The 15,468-nt window shown below is 36.1% G+C and overlaps 1 protein-coding gene across 5 annotated transcripts; it reads right to left on the bottom strand.

Annotated features, from left to right (window-relative positions):
* Nucleotides 1-234: 234 nt before the first annotated feature.
* LOC148348087 (uncharacterized) lies at nucleotides 235-15,025 on the bottom strand. Of its 5 annotated transcripts, none has more exons than XM_088322272.1 (10): nucleotides 14,754-15,025; nucleotides 14,510-14,579; nucleotides 5,689-8,162; nucleotides 5,549-5,605; nucleotides 5,341-5,406; nucleotides 5,084-5,149; nucleotides 4,869-4,976; nucleotides 2,256-2,306; nucleotides 2,050-2,175; nucleotides 235-1,970 (listed from the first exon to the last, which is right to left on the bottom strand). In XM_088322272.1, the coding sequence occupies exons 4-10, from the start codon at nucleotides 5,588-5,590 to the stop codon at nucleotides 1,881-1,883; spliced, it is 549 nt and encodes a 182-aa protein (XP_088178398.1). In that variant the 5' UTR covers nucleotides 5,591-5,605; nucleotides 5,689-8,162; nucleotides 14,510-14,579; nucleotides 14,754-15,025; the 3' UTR covers nucleotides 235-1,880. The 5 variants fall into 5 exon arrangements, with proteins under 5 accessions (XP_088178398.1, XP_088178397.1, XP_088178399.1 ...); XM_088322271.1 differs by having other exon boundaries at nucleotides 8,060-8,162; XM_088322273.1 differs by having other exon boundaries at nucleotides 8,095-8,162.
* Between the last annotated feature and the right edge of the window lie 443 nt (nucleotides 15,026-15,468).

Below are 15,468 nucleotides of genomic sequence, written 5' to 3'. Positions count from 1 at the left end.
GTATTATGCGCGCTGGGGGACCCGAGAAATTGAATCTCAAGATTGACCGATTTGGCTCATGTCCATGTGTGACACCTTTTTTTATGACCAAATTCAAGCACTCTTAAGAGCTTTCAAAGGCAATTTTCCAATTTCTCCAGTACCATTAAAATAAGAAATTCGGTGTGAATCATGTAATTTTCAGAGCCACAAATATATCTGTGATTTAGGTATGGGATTTTTAATCTTGCGTGTGCATTTATCAAGATATATGTTTTTTTAAAGAGGTGGTTTTATTTAGGTACAGAACAAAAACAGCATCAATTGGTAATAAAAAAAAAAGGAAACTTACTATTTACACAATAAACAGCTGTACAATGCAATTCATATAATACATAAACATATGCCCAAAGGGGGTAGGCTAAAGCTGAATATTTTAGGGGTTGATCTTTTAAGTTCCGTTTTCTTTTTCCGAGCAAAGAAGACATATTAACAATTAAAACAAGAAATAAAGGACAATTAGAAAACAAATAAATTGCATTTCAAACGTATACTGTAAGTATCCTTATTGATGCCTATAACATATAATGACCAAAGAAACTCTTGACATATTATTGTTCTTAACTTCAATTATCGCAAATGTCCATACCCTCTGCTTTTTTAAATTGATGAAAATAATGGACATTTTTAAGGTCAACATCTAAATCTGTGGTTCTCAACTGGTCTGACTGGAGGACCTGCCTTCCAGTCCTAATTATAGGCCGCGTCCAGAATCCACCTCTCCAATGTATTGCAGGAAAAGAGTGTGCAGTTTAAATCAGACAAAGGCAATTATATTTAGTTTCTCAACTCAACTCAACTCAACTCAACTTTATTCATAAAGCCCTTTAAAACACGCACAGCTGAAGACAAGGTGCTGTACACAAATAAGACACAGTGGACAAAAAAACTCAAATAGACAATAAAACATTGATTACTAAAAAGTACAAAAATAATAAAATAGGAACAAAGTGTCAAAAGCCATGGAATATAAATAGGTTTTGAGACTAGTTTTCAAAATGGTTTGTTTGTAATGACCAGCAAACCCAAAACAATATTCCTTCAATGCTCACTTAGCTGCATTTTGAATGAAATCTAAAATGCTTCACTAAGTATTTTCAGCCTTTTTAAACATGCACAATTGTTAAATGAAAAAGTGCATCTACTGAAATGTATTAGTTTCAAAACAACTCAAATTATGTACTCCAAGCTGAGAAACCACATTCACCGAACCCAAACGATCACTGCAGTATGGAGTTTATATCCACAAACTAAAAAAGTGCAGTTAAAAAATTACCTAGTACACATTTATTCTTATTACTGATAGATTATCATTAGGTAAATACTCCCTGACCAAACTTTGCCACTCTTTTTTTCTGAGGGAGTCAATATGGATCTGCAGGGCACTATCTTAAAGTGAAAGTGTGTAATATTGCAATATTGTATAGATTGTAATATTGTAATACGTGCCTCCTAGTGGTAAAAAAAGCATTAATTTGACTACTAGGCAAAAATACATGAAATATCATACCAATGTTATTTTTAAAAAATGAAAAAAGAAATCATTGGTCGAGAAATTTGTATTTGAATCCCTACGTTGAAGTCGCAGCTATGTTAAAACAGGTCCGCAACCCACTAAAAACAGGTTGGCGACGCACTAGTTGAGAAACCGTGATCTAAATAATTCCATTAATGAATCCCTCTTGGGGTGGCACAATTACTTTTCAAAATTGTGCCAGAATATTGGACCTTGAAGTTATGGATTTTCCTGAGATCCTCAGTGTCTGCTCCGTAGAAAAACAACTGTTGAATATTTGTTAGGAGTTGGGGCTTATTTGCCCTGTTTTACTCATAGTTGGGATTTAAGTTTTACTTGGTTGTTTATGTCTCTTTTCCCCTACTGTCTTGCAAGTGCAGTCCAGCCTGGGATGCAGGATCCGTGTCCAAGTGGCCTATTCAAGATTTAATGCCAGAAGAAACAAAGTATTGTGGAGCACATGTTGCCATGGTAACGTCATTTAATATTTATACCTGTGATTTGATGAGGTGCAGCTCGTCTCGGGCCTTGCTCAGCTTCTTCTGCAGCTCGGTGATTTTTTTCTGGAGAGACTCGCGGTCTGCTCGCTCCTGCAGGAAGTCTTCCTTGAAGATTTCGGCCTGCACAAAGACATATCAAGGTCATAAGATCATATGGAAATAACTCATACATCTGTAAAAATAGGCCAGGTGAAGCTTACCTGATGTTTCCAGAGCTCCTCGGAGGCAGGATGGAGTCGCTCCTCTAGTTCCTTTGAGAATGAGTGCGTAATTTAAGGTTTGAATTATTTGTTTGTATTCTTATTTATTTTTGTTTTATTCACTTTTATTTTTATATTTTTCCTCAAAGCAGTTATTATGTGTTTTTTATTCATTTTTATTTAATACCAATATATTAGTATTATTTTTTTTTCAAAGCAAAAATGAATGTTTTTCTCTATTTCTTTACTTAGAAATGACATATTATTTTGCATGTTTTATATTTCCATCCATCCCATCCATTATCTGCACAGCTCATCCTCAGTGGGGTCGCGAGGGTGCTGGAGCCCATCCCCATCATTGGGCATTGGGCAGGGTACACCCTGAACTGGTTGCCAGCCAGTTGCAGGGCACACAGGGACAGACATTTCGCTCGCTCAGGGACAATTTTGCAAATTACCCTGACATGCATGTTTTGGGAATGTGGAAGGAAACTGGAGTGCCCAGAGAAAACTCACACAACCAGGGGGAGAATATGCAAACTCCGCACAGAAAGGCTGGTAGCTTAATTTGAAGCCATGACCTCAGAACTGTGCCGTAGACGCACTCATCCGCCGTCCCGCTCTTTTTACGTGTATTGATTATACATTTTTTGGGGTCTCACTTTTTAATGTTTATTATGTGTTCATTTATATGTACTATCACCGCAGCCTCCCCGTGTGGAGTTTACATGTTCTTCCCGTGTCTGCGTGGGTTTCCTCCGGGCACTCCGGTTTCCTCCTACTTTCCAAAAACATGTATGTCAGGTTAATTAACAAGTCTAAATTGTCCCTATGTTTGAATGACCAAGTGAATTGTCTGTCTCTGTGTGCCCTGCGACTGGCTGGCAATTGGTTCAGGGTGTCCCCTGCCCACTGCCCGAAGACAGCTGGGATGGGCTCCAGCACCCCCGCGACCCTACTGAGGATAAGCGGTGCAGATAATGGATGGATGGATTATGCAACTATATTTTCTTCAAAGCAGATTGTTGTTTTTTTTCTCAATTTCTTTACTTAAAATTTGCATATTATTTTGCATATTTAAGTTATTTTTAGTATTTATTTATAAAGTTTAAATGTATTATATAATTATTTTTGGTTCATTTTTATTTACAATCATGTTATTTCATTTAAGTATAATTTTTCACATATCCCAAATTCAAAAATGGGATTTTTTGTAATATTCTATGTGTTATTTTAATAATTTTCAAAATTAATTTCTCTTTATTATTATATATATATTTTTTTGATTTTTTTTTCTTCAAAGCTCATTCAATATTTATATATATTTACTTGGGAATTTGCATATTATTGTGAATATTATTTCCTCCATTATTATTAATGTAAATGTATTATCATATTTTTCATTTCAATATGTTTTTCCTAAGGGGCAGCACGGTGGCGCAGTGGTTAGCACGTGTGCGCCACTGTTCTGATGTCATGGGGCGGCAGTGGCTCAGGAGGTGAGCGCTCGTCTTGGGATCAAGAGATCGCAGTTCGAATCAGTGTTACATGTCGAAGTGTCCTTGGGTAAGACACTGAACCCCTAATGCCCCCAATAAGCAGGTTAGCGCCTTACATGGCTGCACGGCCACTATTGGGAAATGTGAAGCTCACTGTAAAGCGCTTTGGGATGTCTTGACTTGAAAAGCGCTATATAAATGCAGATCATTTCATTTCATATAATCGAACCTACTTTGTGGAGTTTGCATGTTCTCCCCGTGCTTGTGTGTGTTTCCTCCGGGCACTCCGGTTTCCTCCCACATTCCAAAAACATGCATGTTAGGTTAATTGGCCGGTCCAAATTTTTCCTAGGTGTGAATGAGCGAGTGAATTGTCTGTCCCTGTGTGCCCTGCGACTGGCTGGCAACCAGTTCAGGGTGTCCCCTGCCCACTGCCTGAAGATAACTGGGACGGGCTCCAGCACCCCCGCGACCCTACTGAGGATAAGCGGTGCAGATAATGGATGGATGGGTGTGTTTCCTAATGGCAAACTACATGTTTTTTTTTAATAGCTATATTTGAAACAATGGCATTTATTTTGCATATTTTAGGTACTTTATCTTTTTTTAATTCATTCTTATTTACTGTCACGTTTCCCCATCTTACTATATTTTTACTTAGAACAAAATATAACTTTTTTTCTCAAATTATTTAAGTAAATACGGTTTATAATTTTGCATATTTTAAGTGTTGTTATTTTTGTGAAGTCAAGCCACATTTATTTGTATAGCCCTAATCACAAAGTGTCCTAAAGGACTGCACAAGTTACATTTATGCCCTGCGACTGGCTGGCAATCAGTTCAGGGTGTCCCCTGCCCACTGCCTGAAGATAGCTGGGATGGGCTCCTGCACCCCTGTGACCCTACTGAAGATAAGCGGTACAGATAATGGATGGATGGAAGTTACAATTACACCACCCCCTGATCCTAAATCTTAAAGCAAAATATATTTTTGTACTCAAATTTTGTTCTTAAAAATAGCATATTATTTTGAATAATTTATGTTTTATTCTTTATTATCATATTTTATTATTTCAATATATTTCCTCCTCAAATCAACAAACCTGTGACTGACCTTATCAAGCATAACGATCTCTTCTTGTTGATGCTCCGCCCTTGTGGTCAATATGCAGTTTTGCACTTTTAGCTCTTCAATTTCTGCCTCTGCTTTACAAAGTTCTGCCTAGAAAAAGAAATGTTGAATTGTAATTAATAACAGTGATCTTACAACGTTTACAAATGATTTAAGCTTCAAATGAGCCATTTTATTAAGCATACATTTGCTTGTACCTGTAACTTTTCTCTTTTTGATGTCTTTGGTGCGTCTTTATTCATGTCACCGTAAAGACTCCGAAGCTGTCAAGATATGCATTTTAATAAATATAATTTTAAAAGAAAATAGCTGTTTTTCTTTACCCCGGAAATTACTCACACAAAATAATATCAAATAGATGAAGAAAATGCACATTTTTAAAATTTATTTTTATTTTTTTAATAAATATTTATTCAATATTTATTTGTCAGTAATCCAAATAAATTATATTTACCTTGTCTTGATAGAATGCCTCCATGGTTTTATATTCTTCAGCCCATTTTTCGTTGATGGTTAGCAGCTAAGCAAAAAAAAAAACAAAAACAAAAAAAACAACAACAACAAAATAATATTACAATGAATTTAAAAACAGGCACACAAACCTTTTACTAAATTATAATATACAGTACTACTAAATATAATTCAATTAGTCAAAATCTCACCTCTTTTTGTTGCCTCTCCAGAATGAAAACCTGCGCTAGCATGCTGGTGTCGTAGATCTAAAGAAATTACATATATATATATATATATATATAAATATTTAGAATTTGTCATCATGAAATCACATCTAATTTTTTTGCACCCTTGGAGATTCTCTTTCATAAGCTTCTTGGTCAGAAGAACAACTTTTTGTTTGTTATGTTGAGGATAAAAAATGCAAATATTATTTTAAAGTACATGTGAAATGTGAAATACATATATATTCTTTTCAACAAACAAATAACTAATATTAATGCTTGAAAGGGACATGGTATTATTTGAACATTAGAAGTCGCCATATTGTATTGTGCAACTGAAAATGCTATAAAGGACATGGAAGAATACAAACTACAGAGACTCAAAGAGACCAAATCACACCATTTTGCTTTAAAAGGGCAGTGTGCATAATTTGACCACTAGATGTTGCTGTATTGTGTCAGGCAACCAAAAAACAATCCAAACCACAGAGACTTGGAGTGACAAAACAGCACCATTTTTCTTTTCTTTTTTCACACGGTTTTTCATTCCTAAGACTTAAAAAGTGGTCGGCGGCGCCCTCTGTTGGCTGCGGCTGCATCGGCTCGCTACAACGGGTCAGGTGCAATCAACATTTCGTTCTGTGTACATTGTTACACAGAATGACAATACAAGGAAATTATTATTATTATTATTATTGTTTTTTAAGGCACCTGTGGTAACAAGATGGCCGACAATAATGTCAGCTCCCTCCAGATGAGACTTATATTATGTCAACTAAATGTTGAAATATGCTCAACTTTATTTGTTAAAGCACCAGGGTGTAATATTTGACCACTAGATGGTACTGTGTTGTCTGAGCACAGCGTAGCAGAAAGTTGCCAGACAAACATGGCGGCGACCAATTTCTCCACGTATAATTTTTTTTGTATAAAAATTTGTATTGCTATGAAAGTTCTTCTTTTTTTGCCTAATATTCAAATCAATGTTTAGTTTATTTACTGAACATTTTTTGTACCACTAGGAGGCAATAAATATTACACACTGTCCCTTTAAGAAAGCCATTTGTTGTACATCATTTATTCTGGTTTTACTATAGCACACTTGAAAATAGGTCGGCTGAGGTTGACTGGGCTGTTATTTTGTCTACTGTCTTATTATTGCGCACAGTTGTTTGTTATTTTGGCTCACTGTTCATTTTTTCAACTATTATTACGCACTGTCTTTTTAATTGTTTTGCGCTATTTACATCCTTGTTCAATTGCCCAATCATGTTGCTGTTTTTTGATATTCCACACAAGCTGATCTGCTTTTTGTAACTGAAGATTTCATAAAAAGAAACGGGTCAGAGGACAGTCTCAGAACGGAGTTGAAATTCTTCATCTGAAAGCTTTTCACCCTGTCTTTCCTGTAAATTAGTAATCCATTGATGTCTTCTCTCCTTCTTTTGAGTGTATTTAAAAGTTTAACAAAATTACAGTTCACACATTTTTTTAAATGATTTAAATCAGTGATTCTCAACTGGTCTGACTTGGGGACTCACTGTCCTACCCTTGTTATAAGCCGCAACCCAAGAAACAACAATATAAAATTACCAAGTTAAGGGTAATAGTTAAAAGAGTAAATATTTTACATTTATTATAGGTTATTTTTTTTTAATTAATAACCACAAGTAGGTGGTAATATGCACTGTCCCTTAAGTTAACTTAAACCATGGGTGTCATACTCAATTAGGCTCAGGGGCAGAAAGAGAGAGAGGGGGGCTAGAAAAGGGGGAGACAAGGACAGACAGATATAGAGACAGAGAGGGAAGAGAAAGAGATTGATAGAGAGAGAGAAAGAGAGAAAATGAGAGAGGTGGAGAGAGAAACAGTCAGAAAGAGAGAGAAAAGAAGGAGTGAAAAAAGAGAAACAGATAGAAAAAGAGAGAAGGAAAGAGAGAGAAACAGAAAAAAACAGGATTAGAGAGAGGGATAATGGTGGCAGATAGAGAGTGATAAAGAGTTAGGGAATATTAGGTAAAACAAAGTAAAGAGATACAAGAGGGAAAGAGAAAAAATGAAGAGAAAGAGAGACAGAGACAAAAATAAACAAAGAGGTAGAGAATTAGAGGAAAAAGACAGAGAGACAGGGAGAGAAAGAAAGAGAAAAAGAGAGAGAGAAAAAAAGGAGAGAGAGAGCGACAAATAAATTCAATGACAGCCTCTTTGTGAGTGGCACTTGGCTTTGACAATATCAAGTGGACATATTTCAAACTGCAGCTTGCGTTTTTCTCACTGTTGTCTCGCAGGCTAGATTCAATCCCTTCGCGGGCCTGACCTGGCCCGTGAGCTGCATGTCTGACACCACTGACTTAAACTCAACAACTATTCTTTCAATTTCAGTAAAGAGAAAAACATTCCGCCTTAATAATTTTTAGTTAAAGCACCAAGCATCAAAACGACTTTATTCTACAGTTGTAGATACAAGACATACAGTATGTGGGAAAAAGGACTTACCATATCGGTCGTACTACATAGAGTTAGTAACTCACTCGTGGTTGTGAATGCAGTGGCGTTTTTTATTTGAAGGGAAATCAGGCAAAGACACGCCCATGTTGACCTACTTTGCACAGGAAAGTACAAGGAGACTGTAATAAACGTCACATTTATGGCAACAATCATGACTAAGTCAAAAAAATGAAAAAAATCCCCTATGGTATGAATAGAAATGAATGTACTCTATATTTATTCGTTTCAGTTATTTATATATTTATCAATTTATAATCTTTGTACTGGTTTATTTTAAACTTATTTACATATTTTTCCATATATTTTTATAAATTTTTAAAATATGTATCATATTAATTTGCATATGTGTATATATCCGTTTGAGCACAATGTTAAATGTGTGCTTATTAATTTGATATTCATTGTACCTACGTAAGGTGGCACGGCATTTGAGTGGTTAGCTAGTTGAGCGATACAATTCTGACGTCAGGGGTTCAAAACCGGCTACAAGCCTTCCTGTGCAGATTTTGTAAGTATATTTACATCATTTTTTGATCTATTTATGTAATTTGATTTGGTAATATATTTATATATGGATTTATTAATAGGTTATCTATCTATCTATATGTAAAATAAATATGTAAAAATAATTAGACACAATATACAATTGATATAAGCAATAAATGAACAGTTATAAATAAATGTAAATAGTTATGGATATCACATTTATTTTATATATGCATCTAATATCTTATACACATATTTATATAGGTATTTATTTATGTATGTATGTATTTATTTTTCTGGCATTTATGCATTTATCTATGCATGGATCCATTTTTGTATTTATCATATATTTATTTTATACGTATGAAATAAAATATTTATTTTATTCATTTGTATACATTCATTTTAGTTTTGAATGATATATTTTATGTTTTTTTTTAGTTTGTAATATATTTATTCTTGTTTCATATTTTGATATGTAATTTTTTTACATGATTTAAAATACATTTTTATTATACTTATATTTACTTCATAAATGATATGTATGTATTATTCTATGAACATACATATTCATTTTTAATTTTTAGTTTTTTTCTAAAAATATTTGTATTCATGGATGTATCTATGGACTTATATGTATGGAGTAATTCATGGCTGTATTTTTAGTTATTTATTCACATTAAGATCACAATAGAGTAGCGGTCGTGACGTTTTACTGTGTGCAATTTCCCGCATTTTCCACCAAAATGTTGCTTCCCTCTTTTTGATGGTGACCCCCCTCCATGGCTATTGTACCTTGGGAAAACCACACAGCCGCTCATCTTCTTGCACAATCATTTGTTGTAAAACTGAGTCACCAAATACCGTTGCTTAAAGGAAACGGGCCGCAGGGGAAACACGGAGTGGCCCAATGCACATCAAATATTTAGCATTTGCTATATGTTTCCTTTTTAACTCTTTTTATTTTATGAAACTAATTTTACAGCATACAGTACTCCTGGGGTAGGCAAACTTCAGCTCACAACCTTCATGGCAGGCTTTTGAATCCGGTCCTTCAAACGAAAACGGTCAAAATAAAATTACAATAGTAAATGAAGTGCTACTAATAAAAAACTTTTTTTGGTGCCAAGTAAAAAATATATAGATATGATATAAAAATACCACGACAGTTATACTATAATACAAAAATACTGCTACTCTTTGTAATTACCCCAGAACTACTACAAAACAAAACTACAAAAATATTACAAAAATACTAAAGAAATATGACAAAAATACTCTTACGGAAATGCTACAAAACCTCTGCAGGAATACCAGAAAAATATCACTACGGTAATACTAGCATACAAAAACACTGCAGGAGGAATATTACTAAAGAAATACAAATACTACAAAAGTCAATTCCATTGAAGTTGGGAAAAAGTTTAAAATGTCAGTAAAATTAGAATAGAATGACTTGCAAACCTTTTCTAACCCATATTTAAATGAATACACCACAAAGACAAGATTATCCATGTTCAAACTCATAAACTTTATTTCCATAAGCAAATAATGATAAACTTAGAATTTTATAATTGCAACAAGTGCCAAAGTAGTTGGGAAAGGGGCTTCTTCACCATTGTGTTACATCACCTTTCCTTTTAATAACACTCAATAAACGTTTAGGAAGTGAGGAGACTAGTTGTTGAATCGTTGATAGTGGAATCCTTTCCCATTCTTGCTTTATGTACAGCTTCAGCTGTTCAACAGTCCGGGGTCTCCTTTGTCTTATTCTGCGCTTTATAATGCGCCACACATTTTCAATGGGAGACAGGTCAGGACTGCAGGCAGGCCAGTCAAGCACCCGCACCCTCTTACTACGAAGCCACGCTGTCGTGAGACGTGCAGTGTGTGGCTTGGCATTATCCTGCTGGAAGAAGCAAGGGCGCCCATGGTAAAGATTCTGTTTGGATGGCAACATACTTTGTTCCAAAACCTGAATGTACTTTTCTGCATTAATGGTGCCTTCACAGATGTGCAGGTTACCCATTCCTTGGCCACTCATGCACCCCCATACCATCACAGATGCTGGCTTTTGCACTTTGCGTGCATAACAGTCTGGGTGGTTCTGTTCTTCTTTGGACCGGAGGACACGACGTCCACAATTTCCAAACACAATTTGGAAAACTGACTCATCAGACCACAGAACACTTTTCCACTTTGTATCAGTCCATTTTAGATGGGCTCGGGCCCAGAGAACCCTGCGGCGTTTCTGGATGTTGTTGATGAATGGCTTACGCTTTGCAACATAAAGTTTTAACCCACACTTACGGATATAGCGTCGAACTGTATTGACTGACAGTGGTTTTCCAAAGTGTTCCTGAGCCCATGTGGTGATGTCCTTTACACATTGATGTCGGTTCTTAATGCAGTACCGCTTGAGGGCTCGGAGGTCACGGGCATTCAATAATGGTTTACGGCCATGCCGTTTACGCACAGTGATTTCTCCAGATTCCCTGAACCTTTTCACAATATTATGGACTGTAGATGATGATATCCCTAAATTCCTTGCAATTGTACTTTGAGGAATGTTGTTTTTAAACTGTTCAACAATTTGCTCACGCAGTTGTTCACAAAGAGGTGAACCTCGCCCCATCCTTGCATGTGAATGACTTAGCTTGTTCGGGTCTCCCTTTTTTATACCCAGTAACAACTCTCACCTGTTGCTAATTCATCTGTTCACCTGCAAATAGTTGGTTGATTTCCATTCATCCACTTTCTGAGTAGTTATTGACACCTGTCCCAACTATTTTGGCACGTGTTGCTGTCATCAAATTACAGAGTTGATGATTTTCTCCCAAAACAATAAAGTTTATGAGTGAAGACAATAAATATGTTGTCTTTGCTGTGCATTCATTTAAATATGGGTTGAAAAGAATTTGCAATTTACTTGGATCAATTTTTATTTGCAATTAACACACTTTCCCAACTTCATTGGAATTGAGTTTTGTAGTACTGAAGTATTACAACAGAAATACTACAAAAATGTTACTATGGAAACACTAGAAATATAATACAAAAAAACTACAAAAGTACTACAGATTTACAAGAAAAAAGCTATAGAAATAATACATAAATAATATAAAAATACCACAGAAATACTACAAATATAGTACTACGGAAATAAAAGTACAGCAATAATACAAAAATACCACAGATAGACAACAAGAATTCTACTATAGAAATACTACAAACATACTACATAGATACTACAGAATACTAAGAAAATACCGCAGAAATACTACAAAATAAAACAAAAATTCTACTATGAAAACAATACAAAAATACTACAGAAATACTGCAAAAAGATCAACATATATACAACTGAAATTCTACTATGCATACATTAAAACATACTACAGAAATACTACGGAACACTAAGGAAATACTAATATGGAAATACTACAAAAATCTGAATGCAGAAGCACTAAAAGATTAATTTTGTGTTATTTGTGAGGATTTCAAAACCAATGTGACTAATTTATCTCAGAATAAAGCTAACATGTAGATGTCTGCATGTATATTTAGAGATAAATGAAACATTTGGATCTTAGTCCAGAATGGGCCCCTTCGCCACGATTTTGAACGCAATGCGACCACTGAAACCAAATAGTTGCCCTGCAATACATAAAAGTCCCTGTTTTTGAGTAGGGGCAGCACAACTATATGCAACCACAGCATACCTGGAACCATGGGTGAAAAATGTGTTAGTAAAGAATTGGCTGTTTAAGTAGAATTTTGTCAATATCCATGTACTGTCAAACTAAAACTTTTGACTAATGCAAGAAGTGCACACCCTTCAAAATACTACATAATAGTTGACACACCAAGACGTGAAAAATACTTTTGCTTTTGGTTTCTAAACTGCACGCATGCAGAAGCAAAAGAGAAACTTTGAATACATACAAGTTTTTATATATATAAATATATATCATCTCATCTCATTAGCTGCACCGCTTATCCTCAGTAGGGTTGCGGGGGTGCTGGAGCCCATCCCAGCAATCATCGGGCAGTGGGCAGGGGACACCCTGAACTGGTTGCCAGCCAGTCCCAGTATATATATCTCATCTCATTAGCCATACCGCTTATCCTCAGTAGGGTCGCGGGGGGCTGGAGCCCATCCCAGCAATCATCGGGCAGTGGGCAGGGGACACCCTGAACTGGTTGCCAGCCAATCGCAGGGCACACAGGGACAGACAACGCATTCGCTCATTCACACCTAGGGACAATTTGGACCGGCCAATTCACCTGAAATGCATGTCTTTGGAACGTGGGAGGAAACCGGAGTGCCCGGAGGAAACCCACGCAAGCACGGGGAGAACATACAAACTCCGCACAGAAAGTCTGGAGCTGGATTTGAACCCACGACAGGTTCCCATGACATGAACTGTGCCGCACAAGCGCTAACCACTGCTCCGCCGTGCTGCCCCAGTATATATATATATATATATATATATATATATATGTATATATGTATATGTGTATGTGTGTGTATATGTGTGTAGATTTTTTTTTCTAAAATCAAGAGTTTGTATTTTCATATTTATTTATTTATAATCTTAGTTTATTTGTTATTTATTTAATCTAAAATATATTTTTTATAATTGATGTGTATTTATTTATTGAACTTTGTTTTTTTATGTTTCATTTATTTGTTATCATTTGTATAAATATTTTATTTGTATTCTTATTTTTTCTAAATTATGTGCTCCCCTCATATTCTTTATAGTTATCGTATTACTTTTTATTTTTTATTTTGTATTTATTTATTATAATTCAAATTTATCTTTAACTATTATTTATAATGTTTAATTATAACTCATTATTCTAGATATTTGTGGTTATTATAAATTGTAGCTATTTGCAACGCTTTATACTTTATAGTACAGTTTATTTTGGGTCTCAGTGGTGTATTCATGGTGTTTCATGAGGAAAGCTTGTCACCGAAAGCAGTTCTCGGCAGCATTTGCGAGCCATCTGTAGAAAAAGACCCTGCATACAATGTCACTGTAGCCCACCGATGGAAGCAGAGATTGGGGACGTAATCTCGAAACGCAAGAACAACAAACCGGAGAATGGAATCCAGGCCGAATTTTCAAAAGCTGCCAGAAGTGATGGCCAGTTGGCTGTCCACTCTCAGACCTGTTCTGGCGCGCGGAAGAGATTCCTCAAGACTTCTCCGATTCTACAAGAAAGGGCTCCGCCTACTCTGCTGTACCTACTACTGTGGTATCGGTCTTATCGGTATGGCCTTAAAAATCGCTTCCACCATTCTTCTAGGTCGTTTTCAAGTCCAAAGGGATTTTAGATCCCACCCCAACATAGTGAGGTTTTGAAGAGGTGGAGGATGTACGGACCAAATCTCGCTCCGCAGAATTCTGGAACATCGCTGGGTTTAACAACAGCCATTTGTCATCTGCTTTATCGACTTCATGGCAGCATTCGACCTATTTGATCGGGACAGACTCTGGGGGATCATGAGCCACGATGGCCAACTGCCTAAACTACTTCACCTAATCAAAGCCTACTACGCCCAAACACAAAAACCCATAGCTATACGGAGAGGAGTCAGACTTCTTAAAGTCAGTACCGGCGTTCATCAAGGTTGCGTCCTCGCTCCAGTCATTTTCAACTACATAATCGACTGGATCCTCAAGATTAGCCTTGATGGCTTTGAGGAAGTGCAAACGGATCGCGACACCTACATCCCCGACTTGGACTTCGCCGACGATATGACAGCCTGTCACTGCCATTCAACAGGTCCTCGACACAATCAACAATGTGGCGAAACAAGTAGGAATGAAGGTAAACGATGCAAAGACTAACATCCTTCCTGCGATTATCCCCCTCACCAATTGCCTAAACATCACTCTCAACAAATCCACCATAGAAGAAGTTGATCAGTTCAAATACCTCGAGGCCACAGGGAAAAGATGAGATTGCCATCCGGATCAACCAAGCTTGTTCGGCGCTGCCTCTGGTCCTGCAAGGAGATCAAATGAAGGACCGATAGTAGGATCTTCCAAGAACTCATACGCTCTATCCTACTCTATGGGTGCAAAACATGGCCTCTCTGCAAGAAAGACAGAACGCCTCGATGGCTTCGACAAGAAGTGCCTTAGACAGATCTTCAATATCCAACTGATTGTCCAAATACCTGATGTCATTATTCAGTTTTGATGCGATACAGTGGTTAGATCACGTCCTTCGCCATCCCAAGAAGAAATCTCTCGCCGGCTACTCAATCCAGTCGCTCCCGCCGGCTGGAAGAAACGAAGAGGAAGGCAACAAAAAATATGCCTAGTGATGGTAAAAGCAGATATGGAGCGCGCCCCGGTCCCCAAGTCTACAGCATCCGACCCTGGAATTGTGAATGACAGGAGTTCGCCGAGGTTTTAGTTTCCGATTGGCCGGGCGGGGTAGCCCTCATTAGGGACATACTCGTTGGAGCTGGATGAACACACTCTGGGTTAATGCCTGATCAAGTACGTATATTTTATTCACTATTGTAATTCATATATATATATATATATATATATATATATATATATATATATGTGTGTGTCAGTGTGTGTATTATATTATGTGCGCAATGTGCTTTGCAGCACTGTGTTATATATTTATATATTTATAATTTTAATGTATTCATTATTTATTTAATGTAAAACTTATTTTTATATACTTTATATGAATTGATTTATTTTTCATGTTTCCTTTTTTTAAATCATTTGAATGTATATTTACTTTTGCTTTTTTAAAATTATATTTTCTATTCAGTAGTCCTTACATTTATATTCCAATTTCAATTTAATAATTATTATTTATAGTTGTCCTATTATTATTTCGTATTTTTTTATTTTGTATGTCTCATC

Source organism: Urocampus carinirostris, chromosome 18 (genome assembly GCF_059441175.1).
Source record: "Urocampus carinirostris isolate Australia breed hairy pipefish chromosome 18, RoL_Ucar_1.0, whole genome shotgun sequence".
NCBI lineage: Eukaryota > Metazoa > Chordata > Actinopteri > Syngnathiformes > Syngnathidae > Urocampus > Urocampus carinirostris.
Note: the sequence above shows the minus strand (reverse complement) of the source record. Positions and strands in the feature narration are given on the sequence as shown.

Excerpts from the sequence above, each read along its gene's own strand:
- LOC148348087 (XM_088322269.1), bottom strand. The coding sequence starts at position 8,224 with ATGATTGTTGCCATAAATGTGACGTTTATTACAGTCTCCTTGTACTTT. Across the intron at positions 5,606-8,059 it reads TATGTAGTACGACCGATATG|ATCTACGACACCAGCATGCT; the intron begins GTAAGTCCTTTT and ends TAATTTCTTTAG. Across the intron at positions 2,307-4,868 it reads AGATCGTTATGCTTGATAAG|GAACTAGAGGAGCGACTCCA; the intron begins GTCAGTCACAGG and ends TCATTCTCAAAG.